Source organism: Carcharhinus amblyrhynchos, chromosome 4, assembly GCF_965287045.1.
Source record: "Carcharhinus amblyrhynchos chromosome 4, sCarAmb.v2.hapA, whole genome shotgun sequence".
NCBI classification, from domain to species: Eukaryota; Metazoa; Chordata; class Chondrichthyes; order Carcharhiniformes; family Carcharhinidae; genus Carcharhinus; species Carcharhinus amblyrhynchos.
The window spans coordinates 115,884,029-115,911,134 of NC_137327.1; the positions used below are offsets into that span (position 1 = coordinate 115,884,029).

General features: G+C 46.9%; 1 protein-coding gene across 4 annotated transcripts in view; it reads right to left on the reverse strand.

Annotated features, from left to right (window-relative positions):
* The window catches only part of arhgef6 (Rac/Cdc42 guanine nucleotide exchange factor (GEF) 6), a 149,599-nt gene that overhangs the window by 59,593 nt on the left and 62,900 nt on the right, over window positions 1-27,106 (reverse strand). For all 4 annotated transcript variants that reach the window (XM_080187785.1, XM_080187784.1, XM_080187783.1 and 1 more), the window contains exons 4-6: window positions 10,961-11,082; window positions 5,908-6,109; window positions 2,368-2,438 (exon numbers count right to left, since the gene is read on the reverse strand). In XM_080187785.1, coding sequence (XP_080043911.1) covers window positions 2,368-2,438; window positions 5,908-6,109; window positions 10,961-11,082 — 395 coding nt within the window. The remainder of the gene's footprint in view (window positions 1-2,367; window positions 2,439-5,907; window positions 6,110-10,960; window positions 11,083-27,106) is intronic.

Genomic DNA, 27,106 nt, shown 5'->3' on the forward strand with positions numbered 1-27,106 from the left:
CAAACTGCCTGTGTGAAGGATTGCCGCACTGTCAGAGGGTACTGAGGGAACATTGCACTGTCAGAGGGTCAGTACTGAGGGAGTGCTGCACTGTCAGAGAGTAGTTCTGAGGGAGTGCCACAATGTCAGAGGGTCAGTACTGAGGGTATGCCGCACAGTCAGAGAGCGAGTGCCGAGGGAGTGCCACACTGTCGCAGAGTCAGTACTGAGGGAGTGCTGCACTGTCACAGAGTTAGTACTGAGGGAGTGCCGCACTGTCAGAGAGTCAGTACTGAGCGAGTGCTGCATAGTAAAAAGTCTGACAACACCAGGTTTTAGTCCAACCGATTTATTTGGTAATACTCACAAGCTTTCGAGGTTTCCCTCTTCGTCAGGTGAATGGAGAGTTCTGGCCTCAGACAGAGCATATAAAGCACAGACAGTTTAGAGATTACTGATTAGAATGCGAATCCTTACACCTAACCTGCTGTTCAAGACCTGAAGTGGCTGACAATGTGAGTGGAAGGAGCACTGATCACAGGTTACAGAGATGTGTATTGTCTCCAGACAGTACAGTAAGTGAGGTTTTGCAAACCCAGGCAAGTCATGGGGGTTACAGATAGTGCGACATCAACCCAAGATCCCTGTTGAGAAAGGATGTCCTGAAGCATGGTACATTGGGGAGACCATGCAGACGCTACGACAACGGATGAATGAACATCGCTCGACAATCACCAGGCAAGACTGTTCCCTTCCTGTTGGCGAACACTTCAGTGGTCACAGGCATTCAGCCTCTGACCTTCGGGTAAGCATTCTCCAAGGTGGCCTTCACGACACACAACAGCGCAGAGTTGCTGAACAGAGACTGATAGCCAAGTTCCGCACACCTGAGGACGGTCTCAACAGGGATCTTGGGTTCATGTCGCACTATCTGTAACCCCCGTGACTTGCCTGGGTTTGTAAAACCTCACTTACTGTACTGTCTGGAGACAATACACATCTCTGTAACCTGTGATCAGTGCTCCTTCCACTCACATTGTCAGCCACTTCAGGTCTTGAACAGCAGGTTAGGTGTAAGGATTCGCATTCTAATCAGTAATCTCTAAACTGTCTGCGCTTTATATGCTCTGTCTGAGGCCAGAACTCTCCATTCACCTGACGAAGAGGGAAACCTCGAAAGCTTGTGAGTATTATCAAATAAATCGGTTGGACTAAAACCTGGTGTTGTCAGACTTTTTACTGTGTTTACGCCAGTCCAACGCTGGCATACCCACATCACGAGTGCTGCATGTCAGAGGGTCAGTACTGAGGGAGTGCCGCACTGTCAGAGCGTCAGTACTGAGGGCATTCCGCACTGTCAGAGGGTCTGCGCTGAGGGACTGCTGCATTGACAGAGGGTGAGAGAGCGCCTCACTGTCATAGAGTCAGTACTGACGGAGTGCTGCACTGTCAGAGGGTCAATACTGAGGGAGTACCGCACTGTCAGAGGGTCAATACTAAGGGAGTGCCGCACTGTCAGAGGGTCCGTACTGAGGCAGTGTCGTACTGTCAGAGGGTCAATACTGAGGGAGTGCCGCACTGTCAGAGGGTCAATGCCGAGGGAGCGCTGCACTGTTGGATTTGCAGTATTTTGGATAAGACCCTATCTTCCGTCTTAGGTGGATATAAATGTTCCTATGGCTACTATTTGAAAGAACACAGGGAACTTCATACTGATGCCCTGCCAATATTTATTCCTTAATTAACGTTGCTATAACAGGTTAAATTGGTCTTTAACGCATTGCTACCTGTGGGAGCTCACTGTGGACAAATTAACAACACTGACTGCACTTCGGAAGCAAGGTATTGGCTGTAAAGTCCAAAGACCGTGAAAAGCGTTATGGAAATAAAGTTTTTTCTTTAAAAATAAAAATGATATTGGAGAGTCCAGAGTCTCGATCTGCCCACTGTTTGCTGTGTGACGGGGAGATGGGGCATGAGCCACATTGCCCATCGATACAAATTAGATAGAAGCTGAAACTGGGGGTGGGGGGTAGAAGGGAGAAGCTCGGCACAAAACATATGCTGTCAGATGTTGTGAATGTTCCTGCTGAGTGAGCTGTGTGAGGATCCTGCTGCTAAACAGGCAAAGCCAGAGCTTCGATACAGAGTACGAGAGTGAATTGGGCAAAAAACATCTTGCACAGTGCAGCAGATTTTCCAATGCTATTAATTATACTAAAAAAAAATGATGGGTCTTTAAAATAGATTTGGTCAATTATTCCGATTTTAAGCAAGATTTATTCTTTTCACAAACAATTTACAAGTGAATTGTCTTCCCAGGTTATATTTTATTAAACAGATTTATCACAATGCAAACGAAGATTTTAATAAAAGCAAGGCACTTACCAAACTATAATAATTCTTAGTAACTGATGGTGTTTCAAATCCTTTGAGAGACTTGGGGGAAAGTGGCTTATCTGGAAAGAAACAATATATTTGCAAAGTCACTCAGTGCAATTTTGGAGACAGTGGAACTGGCTACTTACAGACTGCAAGGAATGGAAACAAGACTTGGGATTGAAAATGCCAACACTCTGTATCAGTACCAGCGAGGGCTCTCCCAGAAAATGCAGTGCGATGTTGCACTGGAATCAAGGTATTCCAGGGTGCAACGAAGGACAGGGCAGAAAGATTGGTGACAGCGGTCACTGCCCAGCAGCTATGAAAAATACTAAACTCATCATTTGTACTGAAGTGTTTTTTAAATTGGTTTTTGCATAAAACACAATTGTCAGCTTTCTGAGTGTGGGTGTTTAATAATACACAACCGTTACCAAAGGGAAACCTTTAATAGGAGTCAAGGCACACAACCACTGGAATGTTGCAGTTTATCTTCTCTTCCTCATAAAAAAGAATTTAAACAAATGGTTTTCTTCTCTCTTACTGGCCCTGAACTAGCTTGGTGCGACACCAAGTAGAAAATTCTTTCGCCCTCTCAGGGAATGGGTTCATTCGGAGAGCACCGTGGACACTTTGGTTACCGTTCAAATCCAGGAGTGGGGCAGGAACCCACAGTGTTCTGATTCAGAAAGAATCTGCTCACTACACACACTACCCTGCGCAGCCAGTAACTGCATGCATAATGAAGAATGAGGAGCATCATGCACAGCCTGTTACAGAGCCATTAGCTTCCAACTGATCACCAAACTTGGAGATCTCAACTGGAAAGCGTGTAGACATCCTGGTGCAGTCATTTGACAAAGAAATGTCACACGCTGACCACAGGGTTGTAAATGCATCGCCTTTACAATCAGTTAGTGTCTCTCAATAACTGTTTGTAATCTTTTCTCTAGTTTTCCTTTAGGGAATGAATGCTAATTGCATATTGTACTCATTGCCCCCTCTCCTTATGTCACACTCTTGTCTATCAATAATCTGCAGAGTTAGGCACAGTTGGCAGCGCAACCCTGCTCCAAAAATCAACAGGGAGTCAGCAAAAGCATATGGTTCATCTCCCAGTTACCAACCCAAAGTGGCATTATTAAACAACAGAGGAAGAAATTTTAAATCCAAATCTCTTCTCAGAGAGCTTTTGTTCCTCTCTGCCCTGGGTTATCAAGGTGAGAAAGGTCAGTGGCAAATGTCAGGTTCCATTCCAATCGTGACATTCTGAATGGCAGAATGATATCACAAATGTCTGTACAGAAAGGTGAACGAGAGAGTGGGACGGGGTCGCCAGGGGAGGGAAAAGACGGAGAGGTAAGTGGAGGGATCTCAGGTCCAAAGGAACACAATGAAAGACTAAAAAGGACACAGATGGATCAGGAGAGAGATTAAAGTTTTGTAAATTATATCGATTCCCTTTCCAAGGTGATTTAATTTCCCAACAATAAAGTAAACAACTAACAACTCCTGTACACCAGACAAGGCAAGGATGGCCTGCTTCCTTCCCTAAAGTACGTCACTGAACCAGTCAGGTTTTTAATGACAATTCTACAGCTTCATGGTCCACTTTGGTAGGAAGGACTATTACTTACGTGGCGAAAAACTGCAGCATGCGACGGTGCAGAGGGACCTCGGGGTCCTTGTGCATGAGTCGCAAAAACCCAGCCTGCAGGTGCAGCAGGTGGTCAGGAAGGCAAATGGGATGCTGGCCTTCATAGCGAGGGGGATTGAATATAGAAGTAGGGAGGTCTTGCTGCAGCTGTATAGGGCACTGGTGAGGCCGCAGCTGGAGTACTGTGTGCAGTTTTGGTCGCCGCACTTACGCAAGGATATTTTGGCCTTGGAGGGAGTGCAGAGGAGATTTACTAGGCTGATTCTGGAGTTGAGGGGGTTGAACTATGAGGAGAGGCTGAATAAACTAGGCTTGTACTCGTTAGAGTTTAGGAGAATGAGGGGAGATCTCATTGAGACATATAAGATGTTGAATGGGATGGATAGGATAGAGGTGGAGAGGCTCTTCCCGCTCAGAAAGGACAGTAGGACTAGGGGGCACAGCCTCAAGATAAAGGGGGGGCGGTTTAGAACGGAGTTGAGGAGGAACTTCTTCACTCAAAGGGTGGTGAATCTCTGGAATTCTCTGCCTGTTGAAGTGGTGGAAGCTGCCTCACTCAATATTTTTAAGATGCGGGTTGATAGGTTTTTGATAGGCAAGGGGATTAAGGGTTATGGGGAGAGGGCGGGAATGTGGAACTGAGCCACGACAGATCAGCCATGATCTTATTGAATGGCGGGGCAGGCTCAAGGGGTTAGATGGCCTACTCCTGTTCCTATTTCTTATGTTCTTATGTTCTTATTACTTTTAGTGAGGTCAGCTTTATGTTTTCAAATCATTTAGTTCAAATTGAATCCAAGTTCCCAGACTTGGGTGGGATTTGAACTCACTATCTCTAGGTTACTCATTCAGGCTCCGAATCAAGAATCTAGTCAGAAAATCCCGAAACTCCTGCATCTTTTGAGAATGACTGTAACTTGTGGTGAAACTAATTAAATTGTGTGTTTTGCTGAAACTTGTTCATTCTACACAATTCACTGAATTTGAACTAATTGTTAAACACCCATTCATATGCCATCATCAGCACATAACCATGCTTCAACAATCCCGGACGTCAACACCCCTAAGCATGAGAGGTGAATAGAGGGCATCATACCGAAAAGACAAACTTCAGATTCTCAACTGGGATCAGGGGCTTTAGGAAGATCCAAAAAGGAATCAAACAGTCAGACAGAGGGTTCTGAGGTTGATAAAGTGGAGGGAGAGAGGAGGTGGGGTGACCTGGGGGAGGCAGGGTGGGCAGGGGACAGTGGACAGCTTGGGGGGGTGGGGGGGCATGGTGGCACAATGGTTAATACTGCTGCCTCACAGTGCCAGGAACCCAGGTTCAATTCCTGGTTTAGATCACTGTCTGTGTGGAGTTTGCACGTTCTCCCCGTGTCTGCATGGGTTTCCTCCAGGTGCTCCAGTTTCCTCCCATAGTCCAAAAGACTTGCAGGTTAGGTGGACTGGCCATGCTGAATTGCCTTTTAGTGTCAACGAGATTAGCAGGATAAATATGAGGTGTTACGGGGAAAGGGCCTGGGTGGGATTTTGTTGGTACAGACTCAATGGGCCGAATGGCCTCCTTCTATACTGTAGGGATTCTATGCTTTTATGGAAGCATGAAGGTGGCAATTCCAGAGAGTAAGAACTGGATGGTTGGATACAGATCCAGCAACTGGGAAACACAATTTGCATGAACAAGTTACACTTGTTTCTTTTTAATTGAAGAAGGGAAATCAACGAAATCTATTCCAATTGGTGAAACAAATGTTGAGGAAAAGTCTTCCTGATCAGTAAGCGGAAACATCCAGCTCGGGATAGTCTCAGTGTGGGCTCCGGCACCTGGAAACACAAGATCCTCAAACCATCAGAATGAACAGGAGATTTTACCCACATCAACTCACCGCTTGGTTTTATCTCCCGCACATAGTTGCTAGGGAACCAGCCTGATCTTCCTTTGAGTGAGCCTTCCCACCATCCTCCATCTTCAACCCGCGTAACGTACAGAATGTCGCCTTTGGAAAAGGAAAGCTCATCCTCATTGTTCTGTTTGAAGTTAAACTTAGCTTTCACGACCAGCTGATGGCTCCCATTCTCAGTCATCTCCTGAAGCAAGCAGAGGACAGTTCAACATAAACCAAACAGAAGCATTTCACCAAGTTCTCCACATATCAGAAACTGGATCAGGAATAAGCTGCTTAGTGCTTTAAAGCAACGCTGCCAGTCAGTGAGGTGATGTGACCAACTATTAGCCAGGATCACTCAGTTTGGAAGCAACACAGAGAAGGTTCAGTAGATTCGCCCTCTTGGCGCTCCCAGGGGCCAAAGTTTAAAGTTTATTATTGTCACAAGTAAGGCTTACATTAACACTGTAATGAAGTTCCTGTGAATTTACCCTATTTGCCACTCTTCAGCGGCTGTTCAGGTCAATGCACTGAACCAGCACGGCTATCCTATGATGAGAAAATTGGGTCTATAATCACTGGAGTTTAGAAGGAAGAGAAATGATCATTTTGAAGCAGACAACATTCTGAAGATTCTTGGTTGAACAGACACAGAGGCTCTTTCTCCCAGTTGGGGAATGTAGAATATGGAGACATTTTCCAATGGCAGGCTGTGATTAGTGGCATGTTACAGGGATCAGGGTAGGAACCTCAACTATTTACAATCTACATTAAGGATGTGATGAATAATGTATCCACATTTGCTGATGATACAAAGCTAGGGAGGAAACCCACACAGACACAGGGAGAACGTGCAAACTTCACACAGACAGTAACCCAAGGCCAGAATTGAACCTAGGTCTCTGGTGCTGTGAGGCACCAGTGCTAACCATTGTGTCACCATGCCGCCCCTGAGAAGTGTGGAGTCATTCATTTTGGTAGGAAGAACATGGAGAAAATATAAATGTTCTAAAGGAAACGCAGGAGCAGAGGGACCGAGGTGGAAAGACTCTTCCTGCTCAAAAAAGACAGTAGGACTAGGGGGCACAGCCTCAAGATAGAGGGGGGGCGGTTCAGAACGGAGTTGAGGAGGAACTTCTTCACTCAAAGGGTGGTGAATCTCTGGAATTCTCTGCCCGTTGAAGTGGTGGAGGCTGCCTCGCTAAATATTTTTAAGAAGCGGGTTGATGGGTTTTTGATAAGAGAGGGGATTAAGGGTTATGGGGAGAGGGCGGGAAAGTGGAACTGAGCCACGACAGATCAGCCATGATCTTATTGAATGGCGGGGCAGGCTCGAAGGGCCAGATGGCCTACTCCTGCTCCTATTTCTTATGTTCTTATGTTCTTATGTTCTTATATGTACAACAATCATTGAAGGCAACGGGTATTCAAAATCATGAGGGGTCTGGACAGAGGGAGAGAAACTGTTCCCACTCACGAAAGGATCGAGAGGGAACAAATTGAAATCACTTTGTAAGAGAAGCATGAGTGACATGAGTAGCAGGATTTGGAATGCACTGTCTGACAGTGTGGTGGAGACGGGTTCAACTGAATCATTCAAAAGGGAAGCGGACTGTTATCTACAAAGGGAGGGTGTGTGTGGTTACAGAGCAAAGGCGGGGGAATGGCACTAGGTGGGTTGCTCATTTGGAAAGTCACTCCAGAGATGATGGGCCAAATGGCCTCCTTCTGTCCGGTAACAATTTTGTGAATACCCAGTGTGCCATTAGACCTCCAATGCAAGCTGTGAGGAGGACACAAAGAGGCTGCAAAGAGTTCAGTGAGTGGGCAACGAAAGTACAATGTGGGGAAATGAGAGGCTGTTCAATTTAGTAACAAGAACAGAAAAACAGAACAGTATTTAAAGGGTGTGAAACTTGTAAATGATGTTCGCAAGGACTCGGGTGCAGCTGTAGAAAGAACACAGGATGTGAACAGGCAGCTATAGCAAGCAATAAGATGGCAGCTATAGAGTCAGAGTCACACAGCACAGAAAAGGCCCTTCGGGCCATCAATTCTGCACTGCTATTAACTACCACTAAAGTCATACTAGTCCCATTTTCCAGCACTTGTTCCATATCCTTGAATGTTGTGATGCTTCAAGCATCACAAAGATTTCCGGCCTCCACTAACCTCCTAGACAGTGCATTCCAGATTTCCATCACCTTCTGAATGAACATTTATTTCTCAAATCCCCATTGTGTTTCCTGCCCCTTATCCTCAAACTACATCCCCTCGTGATTAACCACGCAACCAAAGGGAACAGCTGCTCCCTACTCACCCAGCCCCTACCCATCATACTCTTACACACCTCAATTATGTCCCCACTCAGCCTTCTCTGCTCTAGAGAAAACAATACTTGCCTTTGACCCAAAGCCCTAAATACCTTTGAATAAATCCATCAATCTCTGGTTTAAAAATCAGATCAATATAAATAGTACAGTTAAATAGAACATTTTTTCAAGTAAGTACTCTACGATACCAAAGTACAGACTGCATATTTTTTAAAGCACTGAATTAATGAGATTCCACTCCAAAATCAATATCTTACATTGCAGGATGCTATCATAAGACCATAACCATTAGACATAGGAGCAGAATTAGGCCACTCAGCCCATTGAATTTGCTCTGCCATTCAATCATGGCTGATATTTTTTCTCATCCCCATTCTCCTGTCTTTTCCCCATAATCCCTGATCACCTTATTATTCAATAACCTATCTATCTCTGTCTTAAAGACACTCAATGATCTTGCTTCCATAGCCTTCTGAGGCAAATAGTTCCACAGATTCACCGCTCTCTGGCTGAAGAAATTCCATCTCATCTCTGTTTTAAAGGATCGTTCCTTTAGCCTGAGGGCATGCCCTCTGGTTCCAGTTTTTCCTACTAATTGAAACATCCTCTCCACATTCACTCTATCCAGGCCTCACAGTGTCCCTGTAAGTTCTGATAAGATTCCCCCGCCTCCTTCTAAACTCCAACGAATACAGACCCAGGATCTTCAACCGTTCCACATACGACAAGTTCTTCATTCCAGGGATCATTCTTATGAACCTCCTCTGGACCCTTTTCAAGGCCAGCACATTGTTCCTTAGATACAGGGCCCAAAACTGCTCATAATATTCCAAATGGGGTCTGACCAGAGCCTTATACAGCCTCAGAAGTACATCTCTGCTCATACCTGCATCATCATACCTGTTCCATTTCCAAAGCTATCCAGTGTTTCTCACTCGGCAAGTATAGCCAATATAACACTGTGAGCAGATCCGTCCGCTATGTGGAAATGTACCTTCTTTCTGGCCCAACTGTGCTTTGTCGCTGTTCCTTCAAATTCAGGTTAGTGAATGAGGAAATGAGAAGAAATTTCACTCCGAGGGTTCAGATCAGGAACGCACTCCTGCAAAGGGTGATGGAATCCTATTCCAGAGGTACCTTTCAAAGGGAACTGACCGCATACATAATCAACAATAACTTACAGGGTGATGGGGGAGTTACTGGGATGTGGGGCTAAGTGGATATTTCTTTCAAACAGCCAATGACAAGCCAAATGGCTCCCTCCTGTGCTGTGAGGTGCTATCATTTTGTGATACATGGGATGTTAAAGTGTCAAATTCAGCCAGAATCCTGTTCTTAACTTTACTCAATAGCAATAAAGCAGCAAGATTTATATTGGTGTCTGCAAACATCAAGGAGAACAGACTACAGCTGAACCAGCACAGGCTGCTGAGATTCGTTCAATCCAGAGTTACTGCCAAGTCTGGCAATTGCCTCGCAGGGATAGTTAAGGATTTGTAGCCATTCAAAGAAGGGATTTGGTTCTGAGATCTCAAGTGAATAATTAATCCCGCTACCAGCTCCTAAGCAGTTAGACATACAAAGGAAAACAAGCAGAATGCATATGTAGGCCAGAGACCGACAGCCATTAATCTTTGCAGTTTTTAAATTGTTGAATTTTATTTCTCTTTTGATCTTGATTTAAAGGGAACTGTATTAAGCCTCTACTGAAACCATTTTGTAGACCTTGATTCGGAATTAAGTGAGATTGTGCTTTGGTTAAGTAATTAATCAATTATATAATCAACAATAGGCTTACATTAACACGGCAATTAAACTACTGTGAAAATCAATAGTAATTAATGGATTTATTATCAACTGTGCAATTTCTGATCTCCTTCAAAACCTTGTTTTCATTCTGGCCAAAGCAGGCCATGTTCACAACTGCTGTTTTCCCTCTTGCAGCTAGACTTACTAAAATAGAAGCTGATTTGTATTGTTCAACACTAATCAATTTTTGATTTGATGACCCTTGAACTACAAGTCAGAAGAGTGGATAACATTACACATATACTCGGGGAATTAACTCTGAATTGCTCCAGCAAAGGAGCCATGTGGACGCACTGGGCTGAAAGGTCTCCCCCGGCCCCCCCACCCCAAGACTCTCAGAATGATCCAGCATTCCAGAAAGCTGGAAATGTGGCTGATTCAAACAGTTGTTTTTTTTTGCGGGGGCGGGGGGGTGCAGTGTGCGCTGGTGAGAGGAAACAACAACGTCCTGTTCTCTAAATATATTTAAGACGCGGGTTGATAGGTTTTTGATAGGCAAGGGGATTAAGGATTATGGGGAGAGGGCGGGAAGGTGGAACTGAGACACGACGGATCAGCCATGATCTTACTGAATGGCGGGGCAGGCTCGAAGGGCTAGATGGCCTACTCCTGCTCCTATTTCTTATGTTCTTATGTTCTTATATGGATACATTTACTGGGAAGCTGAGTGAGTGAGAGGGGGTAAGGAGGAGGTGATGATGGGGTGCTGGGAGGAGGAGCTGGCAGGGAGAATAGACCAGTTGGGTAAAGGTTCTGATTCTGTGCTGCATGTTCTTTGGATAATCCCAACATATTTGAAAGATCGCGAGGGCAAGACTGGCAAAAGGAGCATCATTTCTCAAAGGGAAACTAAAAACTCTTCACTGTGCCTCAAGTTTCCTCTTAAACGGGTTTTAACGGAGATACATTACCAGGTTTTTTGACTGCCTGCGAAGAACTCGGGACACCTTCGAGGCGGGAGCTTGGGAGCCGCTCAGGGAGGAGGCAGAGTTACTGTGGTGGGAAGAGAAAGATGAACATGTCCTCCCTCGCTCTGTCAGAAAACAAAACAGAACAAGGCCTGAAGTCTGGGAATGAAATACCCCACTTCAACACAATAAACAATAACAACAGCTGAAATCTATACAGTGCCTCGAACATAGTCAAACATTCTGAAGTGCTTCACAGGAGCATCCAAAACAATATCATTGAGATGCACAAGGAGGGAATAGGAAAGGTGACCAAAAGCTTGGTCGAAGAGGGAGGTTTTCAGAAATGTCTTAGAGGAGGAAGGTGAAGCAGAGAAAGGGTCAGAGAGGGAAGCCAATGCTTCGAGCCCAGGCAGCCAAAGGAACAGCTGCCAGCGGCATGGAGGCGGTGTGTGTGTGTGTGTGTGTGTGGTGGTAAAATCAAGGTGTTGCTTACCTGGGAGTCAATGTAGCCCAGCGACCTACGCGCGCGTGTGTGTGTGTGTGTGTGTCTGTCTGTCTGTCTGTCTGAGTGTGCACGCACACGCGCGCGTTGGTGGAGGACTGGAGTGGCGAACAGCATTTGCTGGGAATTGAAACACAGCCTGAGCTTTGGGTGATTTCAGATGTATGGACAGTAGAAGAGAGGCAGAGCAGCTCGGAATGTGAGAGAGGTTAGAGGGAGCAAAGGCAGGAATGAGGTTCCAGCAGCACATGAGCTGAGTTAAGAACAGAAATGATGATCTTGGAAGAAGACAGTCTTACTGATAAAAAAAATCACATCTTCCCTCACAAAGCCTCAGATTTACTCTATAATGAGCACATGCAACTTACTGGCTACTTTGCTGCAGTTAATGCAACCGCTGTGCATTAGTTAATTACACGTTCCAGGAATTGCATCTTTCTTTTTTAGAAATCTTTCTCCAGGGATGTGAACATCGCCGGCTAGGATGTCATCTATTCCTGACCCCTAACTGCCTTAGATGTCCTGGAGAGCTGTCTTCTTGATCTACCACAGTCAGTGTGGTGAAGGTGCTCAGTATGAAGAGTCTGGTCATATACTCGGGGAATTAACTCTGAATTGCTCCAGCAAAGGAGCCATGTGGATGCACAGGGCTGAAAGGTCTCCCCCAAGATTCTCAGAATGATCCAGCATTCCAGAAAGCTGGAAATGTGGCTGATTCAAACAGTTTTTTTTTTGCGGGGGGGGGGGGGGGCGGGGGGGGGGGGGGCGGCGGCGCGTGCGGCGGCGTGCGCTGGTGAGAGGAAACAACAACGTCCTGTTCTCCTAACCATCTGGGAAAGATCCCAATTTAATATTCCTACCAGGCATTTACCATTTCTAATCTCAAACTCTGCAAAATTAAAAACACAAGCTCCTAACAGACACAGACACACACACACACACACACAGGTATTCTTTCTGTTCTGAAATGTTAGAAAAACAATTGTCCTGTTACAAGTGCTAACTTGTTCAGATTCCAAAGCCTCCCAGTCAGTCACCAGCTCTGGAATCCAGGTGGATTTTTCTAGCTCCTGAGCTTGTGCTGGCAGTGGACAGCAGACCTGCCTCTGATTGGGAAGGCCCTGGCTTCAAGCCCCACTTTACAAACTCAAGCACATTGTCGAGCTTGACGCTTTATCACAATCTGACAAAAGATCATTTGAAACGTTAACTCTTCCTCTCCACAGACCAGCTGTGTGTATCACTTTGATGGTAGTGAGAGCTTGCTGTGCTCAAATTGGGGCTGAAATACTCCCCACCTGACAGGGCCAGCTGCAGATCTAAAGCCCTCAATTTGCTGTAAAGCAGTTCATCATTGTCCTGATGTCATGAAAGGTGCTATATAAATGCAACTTCTGCCATCACTGATGGTCAAAGCTGATTTGTGCTGAGACGCTGCTTGGTTTCCAGGGCACAGCAATACTCATTTTTCAAACAACATCCTTTAAAAACCTCCAACCAATTGGACAGAAAGAATAAAAGCTCCCTTCCAGCAAACACACACCAATGCCTTTAAATAACCCACAAACACTCCACCTCCTCATTCCAAAATTCAACTTCCAGAACAGATCATAGAACATAGAACATTACAGCGCAGAACAGGCCCTTCGGCCCACGATGTTGCGCCGACCAGTTACAAAACAATGACCCACTAACCTAAACCAGTCCCTTCTCGTCCATAAACCTATCCACGGATCTCTTAAACTCCCCCAAACTAGGCGCATTTACAACTGCAGCAGGCAGGGCATTCCAATCCCTCACCACAAAGTTTTGGAACTTTGGCCATGATTGTGCAGTGGGGCTGATGATGCTTGGTTACCTGGACAGATATGACCCTGGTGTGTGTGTGTGTGTGTGTGTGTGTGTGTGTGTGTGAGAGAGTATGTCTCTAAGCATGGGAGTGTGTGTCTCTATGTGTGCGTGTGTGTGACTCCGCACGTGTCCCCACATGCGTGTGACTCTGCCTGTGTGTGTGTGTGTGTGTGTGTGTGTGTGTGTGTGAGAGAGAGAGAGAGACAGAGAAAGGGAGAGAGAGCGAGAGAGACTCTGCGTGCGTATCTCTATGTGTGTGTATGAGAGAGTGTGTGTCCTTGCATGTGTGTATGTCATTGTCTGTGTATGCATGTCCCTGCATGGGAATGTCTCTCTGCATGGGAGAGTGGGTCTCTGCGTGTGTCTCTATATGCGTATCTCTCTCCATGTGAGTGTGTGCCTCTACTTGTGTGTGTGTGTGTGTGTGTGTGTGTGTGAGAGAGAGAGAGACTGTGCATATATCTACATGTGTGTGTCTCTGCACACGTGAGTATGCGTGGTCTGATGTGGTGTTGGGCTTCCTATTTAAAGCCCACCATGCTTTTGAGTTTGTATTGTTGATAACCCTGAATGGTTTGAGAGTTCATTTGAAGGATCACAGATTCACTCCATGTTGGTGTGGGATTGGTCTCAAATCCAGGCCCAAACTGGTGAAGGAGGGCAGCTTCCCTGAAGGGGAATTAGTGAACCAGCCGGCTTTTTACAGCAATCCAATAACTTCACGATCACTTTTATTGGGACCAGTTTTTTATTTTCAGGTACTGCTTCCTTTACAATTGTAATAAGCATTGTGGTGAGTCTGCAATTTACAGGAGTAATTTGAAAGACTGACTCCCACAGACAGAGTGTTCACTGAGGAAGGAAACAGCAATAAGTTTGGTAGACGTTAACTTCCTGGTTGTTGATGAAAGAGGAACCAAGGGACAGAAACAGCCACTTAACCCTGTTCTAAATCTGTCTTTATGTGCCCTGTTTGTGAACAGAGCTCCCACTTACCTGACGAAGGAGTAGCGCTCCAAAAGCTAATGGATTTTGCTACCAAATAAACCTGTTGGACTTTAACCTGGTGTTGTGAGACTTCTTACTAAACTTGTCTGCACAGAAGCTTAATGTCAGTGGAGCCACACAGTCAAAACCAGTCCCACAAAACTCTCACTAACTCAGAAAGTCACAGCATTGCTGCTGGGTGTGTTCAGAGGGAGGGGGCAGTCCCTGAAACATAGGGCACATCAATTCCTCAATTCATAGGTGCAACACGGTTTCATTAAAGGGAAGTCGTGTCTGACAAATTTACTGGAGTTCTATGAGGATGTGTCTAGGGCAGTGGATAGAGGAGAGCCGGTGGATGTGGTCTTTCTGGATTTTCAGAAGGCGTTTGACAAGGTACCTCACAAGAGGTTATTGCAGAAGGTCAGGGGACATGGAGTTGGGGGTAGGGTGTTAGCGTGGATAGAGGATTGGTTGTCAAATAGGAGGCAGAGAGTGGGGGTCAATGGGTGCTATTCGGATTGGCGGTTGGTGACTAGTGGGGTGCCCCAGGGGTCGGTGCTGGGGCCTCAGCTATTTACCATTTATATAGATGATCTGGAGGAGGGAACCGAGTGCAGGGTGTCGAAATTTGCTGATGACACCAAGATTGGGGGAAAGGCAAATTGTGTGGAGGGTGTGGAGAGTCTGCAGAAGGATCTAGATAGGCTGGGCGAATGGGCCAGGAAATGGCAAATGGAATTTACTGTTGGCAAGTGTGAGGTGGTCCACTTTGGTAGGAAGAATGGTAGGAAGGACTATTACTTACGTGGCGAAAAACTGCAGCAGGCGACGGTGCAGAGGGACCTCGGGGTCCTTGTGCATGAGTCGCAAAAACCCAGCTTGCAGGTGCAGCAGGTGGTCAGGAAGGCGAATGGGATGCTGGCCTTCATAGCGAGGGGGATTGAATATAAAAGTAGGGAGGTCTTGCTGCAGCTGTATAGGGCATTGGTGAGGCCGCAGCTGGAGTACTGTGTGCAGTTTTGGGCGCCGCACCTGCGCAAGGATATTTTGGCCCTGGAGGGAGTGCAGAGGAGGTTTACTAGGCTGATACCGGAGTTGAGGGGATTGAGCTATGAGGAGAGGCTGAATAAACTAGGCTTGTACTCGTTAGAGTTTAGAAGAATGAGGGGAGATCTCATTGAGACGTATAAGATGATGAATGGGATGGATAGGATAGAGGTGGAGAGACTCTTCCCGCTCAAAAAAGACAGTAGGACTAGGGGGCACAGCCTCAAGATAAAGGGGAGGCGGTTTAGAACGGAGTTGAGGAGGAACTTCTTCACTCAAAGGGTGGTGAATCTCTGGAATTCTCTGCCCGTTGAAGTGGTGGAGGCTGCCTCGCTAAATATTTTTAAGACGCGGGTTGATGGGTTCTTGATAAGAGAGGGGATTAAGGGTTATGGGGAGAGGGCTGGAAAGTGGAACTGAGCCACAACAGATCAGCCATGATCTTATTGAATGGCGGGGCAGGCTCGAAGGGCTAGATGGCCTACTCCTGCTCCTATTTCTTATGTTCTCATGTTCTTATGTTCTCGATAATAACTTTAAACAGGAGTTTGAAGATTGCATGAGGTTTTTCTGTCAGGGTGGGACTCCCTAATGATGATTATTTTAATGCACTCTTATAGGTTTTAAAAGCAGATTTTCATTTAAGCTGCATCTGTGGCAAGGGGATCACCTCCTCCTTTCTTTTTATTGGGAATTTTGAAATGAGTGAGCAATGCACCCAGATTAACAATCAAGTCCAATTGGAATTGGCTGACATTGCAAACTGCTCCCTGAAATGTTGGCAGCACTAGACTCTATAAATATATTCACTCATGGGACATAATTGTCCACCCCTAGTTGTCCCTGGAGGGCAATCGAGAGTCAAGCACATTGCTATGGCTCTGGAGTCACATGAAGGCCAGACCAGGTAAGGATGGCAGATTTCTTTCCCCAAAGGGAATTAAATAAAATTGCATGAAGAATTGGATAAATAATTGAAATGGGGAAAAGACGACAGGGCAATGGGAGAGAGAATAGGATGGCACAAACTGGAGAGATCTGACCCAGACACAATGGGCTGAATGGTCTCCTCTGTGCTGTCTCATTCCACAGTTTTAGCCCAATCTCACCCCAAATTAATAAAGTTACTTCATCAGGAATTCTGAAAGTGATTTGCCAAATGGCAGAAAGTATTTAGCTTTAAAATTGTACTTGCAGCAGTCAGGGTTGCAACAGGCAAAATTCATCATCGGGAGATATGCGAGGAAATAAGAACAGGAGGGGGGGTCTCCATCATTCAATTAGATCTTAGCCCAGCCACACTGTGACTCCATTTTGCATGTTTTATACTGAGGGAGAGGGTCAGTACCGAGGGAGCGCCGCACTGTCAGTCAGAGGGTCAGTACCAAGGGAGCGCCACACTGTCAGAGGGTCAGTACCGAGGGAGCGCCGCATTGTCAGAGGGTCAGTACCAAGGGAGCGCCGCACTGTCAGAGGGTCAGTACCGAGGGAGTGCCGCACTGTCAGAGGGGCTGTCTTTCAGATGGGAAATCAAACAACTGCAACCTCAAGATTCTGGCAGCTAACTTGCGCACAGCAAACTCAAATGTTGAGATGCTGTACACGGGATAAATATTGGCCAGGACAGTGGGGAGAACTCCCCAAATCCTTCAATAGCACAATGGCATCTTTTACCTCCACCCGAGTCTGCAGACAGAGCTTCAGTTTAAGTCTGGTTAGAAAAATGGCACCTCAGTCACACCCAAATGCTCAACAATCTGGCTTCCAGATGAGAGGTGTAATAACTGAGCCACATCCAATGCCTTGGGAAAGATGAACAGCGGTGTTTTCTGGAATATGTTTCAGTGTAAATATGCTAGTAAGTGGGATTAGGTGGGCAGGTCAGAGCATTTCATGCATCGGTGCAGACTTGATGGGCCAAAGGGCCTCTTCTGCACTGTGATTCAATAAAAGCAGCTGAGTCTGGAAACCTGCCTGTAGTGCCGTAGGTTGTTTATTTGTAGAATCAATGTGGAAGTGAGGTTGGTGTAGGAGGAAACAGACACCTCAAGGTCGACACTTTCTTCAGCAACCAGTGTATCCAAAGCAAACAAACCGGATTGCTTTTATCATCAACAGTGTTCACGATCAAGCTGCAGCTTCTGAGGGGCGGAGGGACAGGAAAAGGCTGTTCAATACAGTGCCCGGATTGCTAGGACATTCCCAGCGTCGCGGTGATTCAGATCAGCAGGGTCGAAGCAATTGTGGAACACAAACTCCAAATTCCTGGAGAAATCCAAGACTCATACTCATTCTCTGTGAGGAGCTGTGCGTGTCAGAGCTGTGCATGTCGGGGCTGTAGGATCCTACAAGACTGATAATCTCCCGGGACATTAGCTGGCACAGAGTTCACCACAGCGGTGCGTGAAGGTCTTACGGCATGCTGAAACAGGACTTTCAGGTACAATTGCCATCCTGGGACTTGAAGTCGAAGGGAGGTGGGTTCATAATCTGGCCAAATCGGCTGAGGATCAACTGGTAAATCCGTCCAACTCACACCAATGGCAGGCAGTCTGAGTGGGAGACATTCCTGGTCAGCCGTGTGATGGAAGGAAATTGGAGTTTCCACCATCACTAACCAGAGCTGCAATATACATGGAAAGGTGTGTGTTGTCACAGTAACTTGGGCTCCTTGGTTGGTTTAGTTGGCTGAATGGCCAGCATAGGTCAGACTGATGCCAGCAGCAGGGGGCTCGATCTCCATCCCAGCTGGCGTGGATTCGGGGCCTTCAGCTCCCCACAGCTCTGCCACACACAGCTCCTGACTATGTCCACGGTGAACCAGCCTTTGGGCAGGCCAATTCAGAAGATGAAAAAAAGACATGGCAGGCACCTGGATAACTGACAAGGGCTCCAATGAGATGGAGTTCAGGCAATCGGTGTCTCATAGCAAGGACAATAAAGGGGGCTGTGTTGGTAATTAAATGAAAATTCAAACTCAGAGCAGAGCATGTCACTTGGACCTCACTCTGTGGTTGATGCCACAGAAGCAATTGCTAAACAAGGGTCTTCCAGGGGTTTGCAATGATCACTCATCACAACAACGCAAAAATACTACTAATCTGCATTTGGATATTTAACAAAGTGGTTCAGCTGTTAGCCTATCTTAATAGACTCAAAAATATTTATTGCTTTTTTCCACTCACCTTCTGCAGTTTAGCAACTTCCTGCACTAATTGGTTGCTTGTATTAAATGCAAGCAGTAAAACCACAGAGCGAGCATTCTGTAAAGGAAGCTCTTTATCAGACAGTTCTACCCTCGGTAGTTCCATTTTTCTGCCTAGTCTCAGGATGTGGGTGTCACTGGTGAACTCACACCTGTTGCTCTATAATGATGCTGGGAGGTCCCAGTTTGGATTACTGGGCCACTTCAGGAGCAGTGAAGAGTCAACCATATTCTCATGGGTCTGAGCTGACGTGTAGCCCCAGACTGGTGAAGCATGGCCACTCTGTCCTCCGTGATGTAGAACGAAGCATTGTGCTTTATGGTCATTTTCACTAAGACTGTATTTGTGTGGATGTGTCTCTGTTTCTGCAGAATCTGCATGTTCTCCCCGTGCCTGCATGGGTTTCCTTCGGGGTGCTCATGTTTCCTCCCACAGTCTGAAAGATGTACTGATTAGGTGCATTGGCGATGCTGAATTCTCCCTCAATGTACCCAAACAGGCGCTGGAGTGTGGCAACAGTGGATTTTCACAGTTTCTTCATTGCAGTGTTCATGTAAGCCTACTTGTGACTAATAAATAAACTTTAAAACTTTAAACCCAACTCTCTCTGTTTTTGTGCCCACTTTGGAATTCTTTCATCATTCATCTGCCATATGTTCACCCATTTCACCAACCCATGTCCTTCTGAGGTCTATCACTATCTTCCTCACTTTTCTCAACCAGGATCTTGGGTTCATGTCACACTATCTGTAATCCCCACGACTTGCAAAATCTCTCTAACTGTCCTGGTTTGAGACAGTTCACACCTCTTTAACCTGTGCTTAACCCTCTCTCCACTCACATTGTCTGGTAAAGACTTGATTACCTGTTAAGACCTGCATTCCAACCATTATCTTGTCATTGAGTCTCTGTCTTTTTATGCCCTGTTTGTGAACCCAACTCTCCACTCACCTGATGAAGGAGCTGCACTCCAAAAGCTCGTGCTACCAAATAAACCTGTTGGATTTTAATCTGGTGTTGTGAGACTTCTGTCACTTTTTATTAATATTTCATGTCACCTGCAAATTTTGAAATTATGCCCTGTACTCCCATGTCCATGTCATTCGATCAAAAGGTGGCAGTGGCCTTAGTTCTGAACTTTGGGAAACTCCGCTATATATTTCCAATCCTACCCAAAAAAAAGGCCAGCCCATCACCAAACTCTGTTTTCTATCCTTTAGCCAATTTGGATTCACAATGCTCCTGCCCCATTTAACCTGAGCTTCAATTCTGCAAACAAGCCGAGTACGGCATTTGTCCCTGCGGAGTACAGGGTGGCACAGTGCAGTGTTAGCACTGTTGCCTCAAAATGCCAGAAACCCAGGTTCAATTCTGGCGTTGGGTCACTGTCTGTGCAGAGTTTGCACATTCTTCCTGTTCTCATGGGTTTTCTCCAGATATTCCGGTTTCTGCCCATATTCCAAAGATGTGTTGGTTAGGTGAATTGACCATGCTAAATTGTCCCTTAATGCCAGGGGGGATTAGCAAGGTACATATCAGGGGTTACAGGGATAGAGTCTGGATGGAATTGTTGTCGGTGCAGGCTCAATGGGCTGAATGGCCTCCTTCTGCAGTGCAGAGATTCTATGAGAACAGAGAGACACACAGACAAGTCTTGAACTTCCTGTGTTGCAGGAAAGCATGACCACGTGTGATAAACCTCCCCTTCCTGAACAACACGTCACCCAGAACCACGCTGCACTCAAACAGGAAGCAGTTCACATTGAATCCCTTCTCGAAATATGAGCCACACAATGACTGGTCATGTATTCCTATCTCTCCACCATCGCTGCTGTCCCTTCAACAACTTGGAACCTGAATATCCCTAAACCTCTCTGTCTCTCACTCCCCAAATGCTCTTTAAATCCACTCCATTCAGGCTTTGGACAAGTCTGTCATTGTTTGTTACCATTTTGTGAAGTACCTCGGGACATTTGTGCCACATGAAAGATGGTGAACATGTGTGCAATGTTGATTAATGTGTTTTTTTTACTGATTACATATTGAATATTTTTACTTCAATGGGGAAGAGTGAAATAACTGAGAACACTAACCAAATAAAAATCAGTAGAAAAGGAAAGAAATTCTCATCCCACTGAATTAGCAACATCAGACACACCCTTCAGATACTGAATCAGTCCATGCCCAAATGTAGGAAGACCTGGACAATATCCAAGCTTGGGTTGATAAGGGGCAAGTAACATTCACACCACATAAGTACCAGGCAATGACCATCTCCAACAAGAGAAAATCTAACCATCGCTCCTTGACATCCAACAGTATTACCATCAGTGAAACCCTCACTATCAACATCCTGATTGCAACCGACCAGAAACTAAACTGGGCCGAGCCATATAAATACAGTGGCTACTACAGCACGTCAGAGGCTGGGGATCCTGTGGCGAGTAACTCACCTCCTGATTCGCCAAAACCTGTCCATCATCTACTCTGCGAGTCCAGAGAGTGATGGAATATTCTCCACTTACCTGGATGGTGCAGCCACAACAGCACCCCATAAGCTTGACACCATCCAGGACAAAGCAGCCCACTTGATTGCTGCCTCTTCCACGGCTCAAGAAGGCAGCTCACCACCACCTTCTCAAGGGCAATTAGGGATGGACAATAAATGCTGGCCTAGCCACATGAGGAGAGGTTGAGGTAACTGGGCCTGTACTTTCCAGGGTTTCGAAGAATGAGGGGTGATCGTATAGAAACACATAAACAGCTTAGCTGGCTTGACAGGGTAGATGCAGGAAGCATGTTTCCCCTGGCTGGGGGGAGGGAAGGTTCGAGAACCGGGGACACAGTCTCAGATTAAGGGGTAGTCATTTAGGGTTGGGGTAAAGAGAAGATTCTTCACTCAGAAGATGGTGAAGCTACGAAAGTCTCTGCCACAGAGGATGTGGAGGCTCAATCATTGAGTACGATTCTTAAGACACCACGAGGTAATGGGTGTAATACGAGAGAACACTGTTGAGGTGGAAGATCAGCCATGACGCAGCTGAATGGCAGAGCAGGTTCATGGGGCCGAATGGCCTCCTCCTGCTTCTCAATTCCTACATTGTCAAACTGAGTAGAAACATAGACCATCCTTGTGAAACCAAACCAAGAAGAGAATTCCTGACCTGTCATCCAGTAGTTTATTCTCCAAAAACACATGGGCTTCCAGGTTAAAAACTAGGTCTGTTGCCAGAACCATGATGCAGAGATGCCAGTGTTGGATTGGGGTAAACACAATGAGAAGTCTCACAACAGCAGGTTAAAGTCCAACAGGTTTATTTGGTAGCAAAAGCCACTAGCTTTTGGAGCTCTGCCCCTTGATCACCTGATGAAGGGGCAGCACTCTGAAAGCTAGTGGCTTTTGCTACCAAATAAACCTGTTGGACTTTAACCTGATGTTGTGTAACTTCTTACTGTGTCAGAACCAGGGCCACAGTCAGTGAGTGATGGTATCTGTTGCTTTGGTTCATGTGCAGCTATGACAATCGCTCAGCTCATTGTTTGCTGGAGAGCAGAGAGTCAGATAAGAAATTACCTGTTAAAAACCTGTTTAAATAAGTTTAAAGCACTTTCGTAGTAAGAACTTACCTTGTAGAACTGTTTAAATCATTTAAAAGCATTTTTGCAGGCTTTTTGTATTTACCGCTTTAAGAATTCTAAGGGAGTGGATAGCAGGGATTTGTGGGTCAGCAGGCTTTAAAACAGCGCCAGGTTTAAAAGGAGGCCTGGTGTAGACAGCGGGCAGCGGAGTGAGAGGGAAGCAGAGTGAGCTATTAGGGCTTAGGATCAAAGGACTGGGGAGAAAAAGGGCCAGGTAAGTTCGTGTGGAAATTTTCAATACTACTACAGTGAATAATGGAGGGGCATGTGATGTGTTGTTTCTGTATGATGTGGGAGCTGGTGGACCCCAGGGTCCTTCCCAGTGACCATGTCTGCAGTAAGTGCAGGTTGCTGGAGGAGCTCCAGCTCAAGGTAGATGAGCTGGCCTCTGAGCTTCAGACACTGAGGCTCATCAGGGGGACAGGGGGTGCCATTGTCAATGGGGTGCAAGGGACATCCACCCCCCCCCCTAGACTGGCTAACTCTAAGGGTCAGGAACAAGAGGGGGCTGCTGAGAGGAGGGAGGGTGGGGACCGGAGGAAGGAGGGTGGGGACCGGAGGAAGGAGGGTGGGGACCGGAGGAAGGAGGGTGGGGACCGGAGGAAGGAGGGTGGGGACCGGAGGAAGGAGGGTGGGGACCGGAGGAAGGAGGGTGGGGACCGGAGGAAGGAGGGTGGGGACCGGAGGAAGGAGGGTGGGGACCGGATGCCTCAGCCTCTCAATCTGCATAACAGGTTTGAGGTTCTTGCTTCCAGTCTGGACGAGAACAAGGGAGGTGAGGTTGGTGAGCAAACTGCACACAGTACAGTGATGCAGACGCAGGATATAGGCAAAGAGAAGGTGATAAGGAACGTAGTCGTAATTGGGGATAGTGGGTTTAAGGGTATTGACACTGTCCTGTGTCACAATGACAAAGTGCACAGAAGGGTGTGTTGTCTGCCTGGTGCTCGGGTCCAGGATGTCACATCCGGACTGCAGAGGAACCTGGAGTGGGAGGGTGAGAATCCGGTTGTTGCAGTACATGTGGGTGCCAACGACATAGGCAAAATGCAAACTGAGGATCTGGGGAGGGAGTATGAAAAGCTGGGAATGGAATTAAAAAGTAGAACCGACAAGGTGGTTATCTCTGGATTACTACCTGAACCGTGTGCAGACGGGCGTAGGGTTGATAAGATTAAGGAAGTGAATGGGTGGCTCAGGGATTGGTGTGGGAGGAATGAGTTTGAATTTATGGGGCATTGGCATCAGTAATGGGGTAGGTGGGACCTGTTCGGGTGGGATGGGGTTGGTCTGAACCGTGCTGGGACCAGAGAGTTAAGGAGAGGGTACAGGTAAGGGAAGAGGCCGAGGATGTCCCAATAATAAAGGGAGTAGGGGGCGTGAGTATGGTTGGTGGTGTTCTGGCAAATAGGGTCCAGGTGAAGGCTGGGATGAAGGCACTTGATCTAAATGCACGAAGCATTCGGAATAAAGTAGATGAGCTGGTGGCGCAGATCAGCACAAATGGATATGATCTGGTGGCCATTACAGAGACGTGGCTGCAAGGTGACAGGGACTGGGAGCTGAATGTCCAGGGGTATCAAGTGTTTAGGAAGGATAGGCGGGAGGAAAAAGGTGGGGGGGGGGGGGTAGCTCTGCTGATTAAGGATAGCATGAGGGTGGTAGCAAGGGATGATATAGGAACCAAAGAGCAGAAAGTGGAATCGTTGTGGGTGGAGATTAGGAACAGCAAAGGGAGGGAGACGCTAGTGGGTGTCGTCTATAGGCCCCCAAATAATGATCTGGAGGTGGGGCAGGCTGTTAACGCGCAAATAAGTGCGGCGTGCAGGAATGGAACGGCGATAAGTATGGGGGATTTCAATCTACATATTGATTGGTCGACCCATATTGGACGCGGTGGGCTTGAGGAGGGGTTCTTGGAATGCTGCCGGGATAGTTTCCTTGAACAGTGTGTGTTGGAGCCGACGAGGGAGCGAGCTATCTTGGATCTGGTGTTATGTAACGAGGTGGGTAGAATTAGGGACCTTGTGGTGAAGGATCCTCTTGGGGAGAGTGATCATTGTATGGTGGAGTTTCTGGTGCAGATGGAGGAGGAGAAAGTGGGTTCCCGGACACGCGTCCTTTGTTTGAACAGAGGGGAGTACGGTAGGATGAGAGAAGAATCGGCGAATGTTGACTGGGGGAGCGCGTTGGAAGGTAGGTCTGCTGAGGAGCAGTGGAGGATCTTTAAGGAGATCTTTCTTGGTGCTCAGCAGAAATTTATTCCGATGATTAAAAAGGACCGTAGGAGGAGAGGTAATAAGCCGTGGATAACGAAGGAGGTGAAGGAAAGTGTTAAATTAAAAGCGGAGGCGTTTAGAGAGCTAAGAGTAGTGGGCGAGAAGAGGATTGGGAGAGGTTTAAAAGTCAACAAAGATTGACAAAGAAGTTGATAAAGAAGGGTAGGAGAAACTACGAAGCTGGGCTAGCGCTTAATATAAAGAAGGATAGCAAGAGTTTTTATAAATATATAAAAAGGAAGAGGCTGGCTAGGGTGAACGTTGAACCCTTAGAGGATGAGAGGGGGGACTTGGTGGGAGGGGATGGGGAAATGGCTGAGGCCTTGAATAACTTTTTTGTTTCGGTCTTCACGGAGGAGGACGTGAATAATTTGCCAGGTGTTAGCGATGGAAAGATGGTAGGTCTGGAGGGTCTCAATGACATTATTGTTACTAGAGAGGTGGTGCTCGAAAGACTGGAGGGACTGAATGTGGACAAGTCCCCAGGACCGGATGGAATGCATCCAAGGGTTCTGAAAGAAATGGCAGAGGTGATAGTGGATGCCTTGGTGGTTATTTTCCAAACGTCGCTGGATTCCGGGGAAGTGCCGGAAGATTGGAAAATGGCTAATGTTACGCTGTTGTTTAAGAAGGGTGCCAGGCAAAAGGCAGGGAATTATAGGCCGGTTAGTTTAATGTCTGTTGTAGGTAAAATGTTCGAATCTGTCATCAAGGAGGAAATAGCGAGGCATCTTGAGGGGAATTGCTTGATAGAGCAGACGCAGCACGGTTTCGTTAAGGGGAAGTCGTGTCTGACAAATTTATTGGAGTTCTTTGAGGATGTGTCTAGGGCGGTGGACAGAGGAGAGCCGGTGGATGTGATCTTTCTCGATTTTCAGAAGGCGTTTGACAAGGTACCTCACAAGAGGTTATTGCAGAAGGTCAGGGGGCATGGAGTTGGGGGCAGGGTGTTAGCGTGGATAGAGGATTGGCTGTCTAATAGGAGGCAGAGAGTGGGGGTCAATGGGTACTATTCGGATTGGCGGTTTGTGACTAGTGGAGTGCCCCAGGGGTCGGTGCTGGGGCCTCAGCTATTTACCATTTATATAGATGATCTGAAGGAGGGAACCGAGTGTATGGTGTCAAAATTTGCTGATGACACCAAGATTGGTGGAACGGCAAATTGCGCGGAGGGTGTGGAGAGTCTGCAGAAGGATCTAGGTAGGCTGGGCGAATGGGCCGGGAGCTGGCAAATGGAATTTAATGTTGGCAAGTGCGAGGTGGTCCACTTTGGTAGGAAGAATGGTAGGAAGGACTATTACTTACGTGGCGAAAAACTGCAGCATGCGACGGTGCAGAGGGACCTCGGGGTCCTTGTGCATGAGTCACAAAAACCCAGCCTGCAGGTGCAGCAGGTGGTCAGGAAGGCTAATGGGATGCTGGCCTTCATAGCGAGGGGGATTGAATATAAAAGTAGGGAGGTCTTGCTGCGGCTGTATAGGGCACTGGTGAGGCCGCAGCTGGAGTACTGTGTGCAGTTGTGGTCACCGCACTTACGCAAGGATATTTTGGCCTTGGAGGGAGTGCAGAGGAGATTTACTAGGCTGGTGCCGGAGTTGAGGGGGTTGAGCTATGAGGAGAGGCTGAATAAACTAGGCTTGTACTCATTAGAGTTTAGAAGAATGAGGGGAGATCTCATTGAGATGTATAAGATGATGAATGGGATGGATAGGATAGAGGTGGAGAGACTCTTCCCGCTCAGAAAGGACAGTAGGACTAGGGGGCATAGCCTCAAGATAAAAGGGGGGCGGTTTAGAACGGAGTTGAGGAGGAACTTCTTCAAAGGGTGGTGAACCTCCGGAATTCTCTGCCCGGTGAAGTGGTGGAGGCTGCCTCGCTAAATATTTTTAAGACGAGGGTTGATGGGTTTTTGATAAGTGAGGGGATTAAGGGTTATGGGGAGAGGGCGGGAATGTGGAACTGAGCCACGACAGATCAGCCATGATCTTATTGAATGGCGGGGCAGGCTCGAAGGGCTAGATGGCCTACTCCTGCTCCTATTTCTTATGTTCTCCTGTTACCAACAGTGTTTATACTGAGACTACAGAAGGTAACTGAGGTTCATTGAATTCAACTTCTTGAAGGCTGCCTCAGAGTCTCAGGGTCAGCAGACAACCACATCCCTCTTCATGGCTCTTCTTCCCAGGACTGGAATACTCCTTTTGCGTGATGTGGGAAATCAGGGGCACTTCCAAGGCCCAGGATGTGACCATGTGGTGTAAGGAGTGTCTATAGCTGCAGCTACTCAAAATCAGGATGTCAGATCTGGTGCAGTGGCTGGAGTCACTGTGGAGCATCCAAACAGCTTCATGGACAGCACGCAGAGTGAGGTGGTCCACGTCAGTGCAGGTAAAGCGAGCAAAGGCAGAAAGGAATGGGTGACCACCAGACAGAGTAAAGCACGAGTTAGGTAGCGCAGGAGTCTCCTGGATCCCTCTCCCTCTCTAACAGATTTTCTATTCAGAACGCTGCTGGGGCAAATGGCTTCTCAGGAAAATGTAGCAAGAACAAAGCCCATGTCATCAGCTACACAGGGGAGAAAAGAGTGGTAGAGCACAGTGAGAAGGGATTCTATTGTAGGGGAACAGATGGT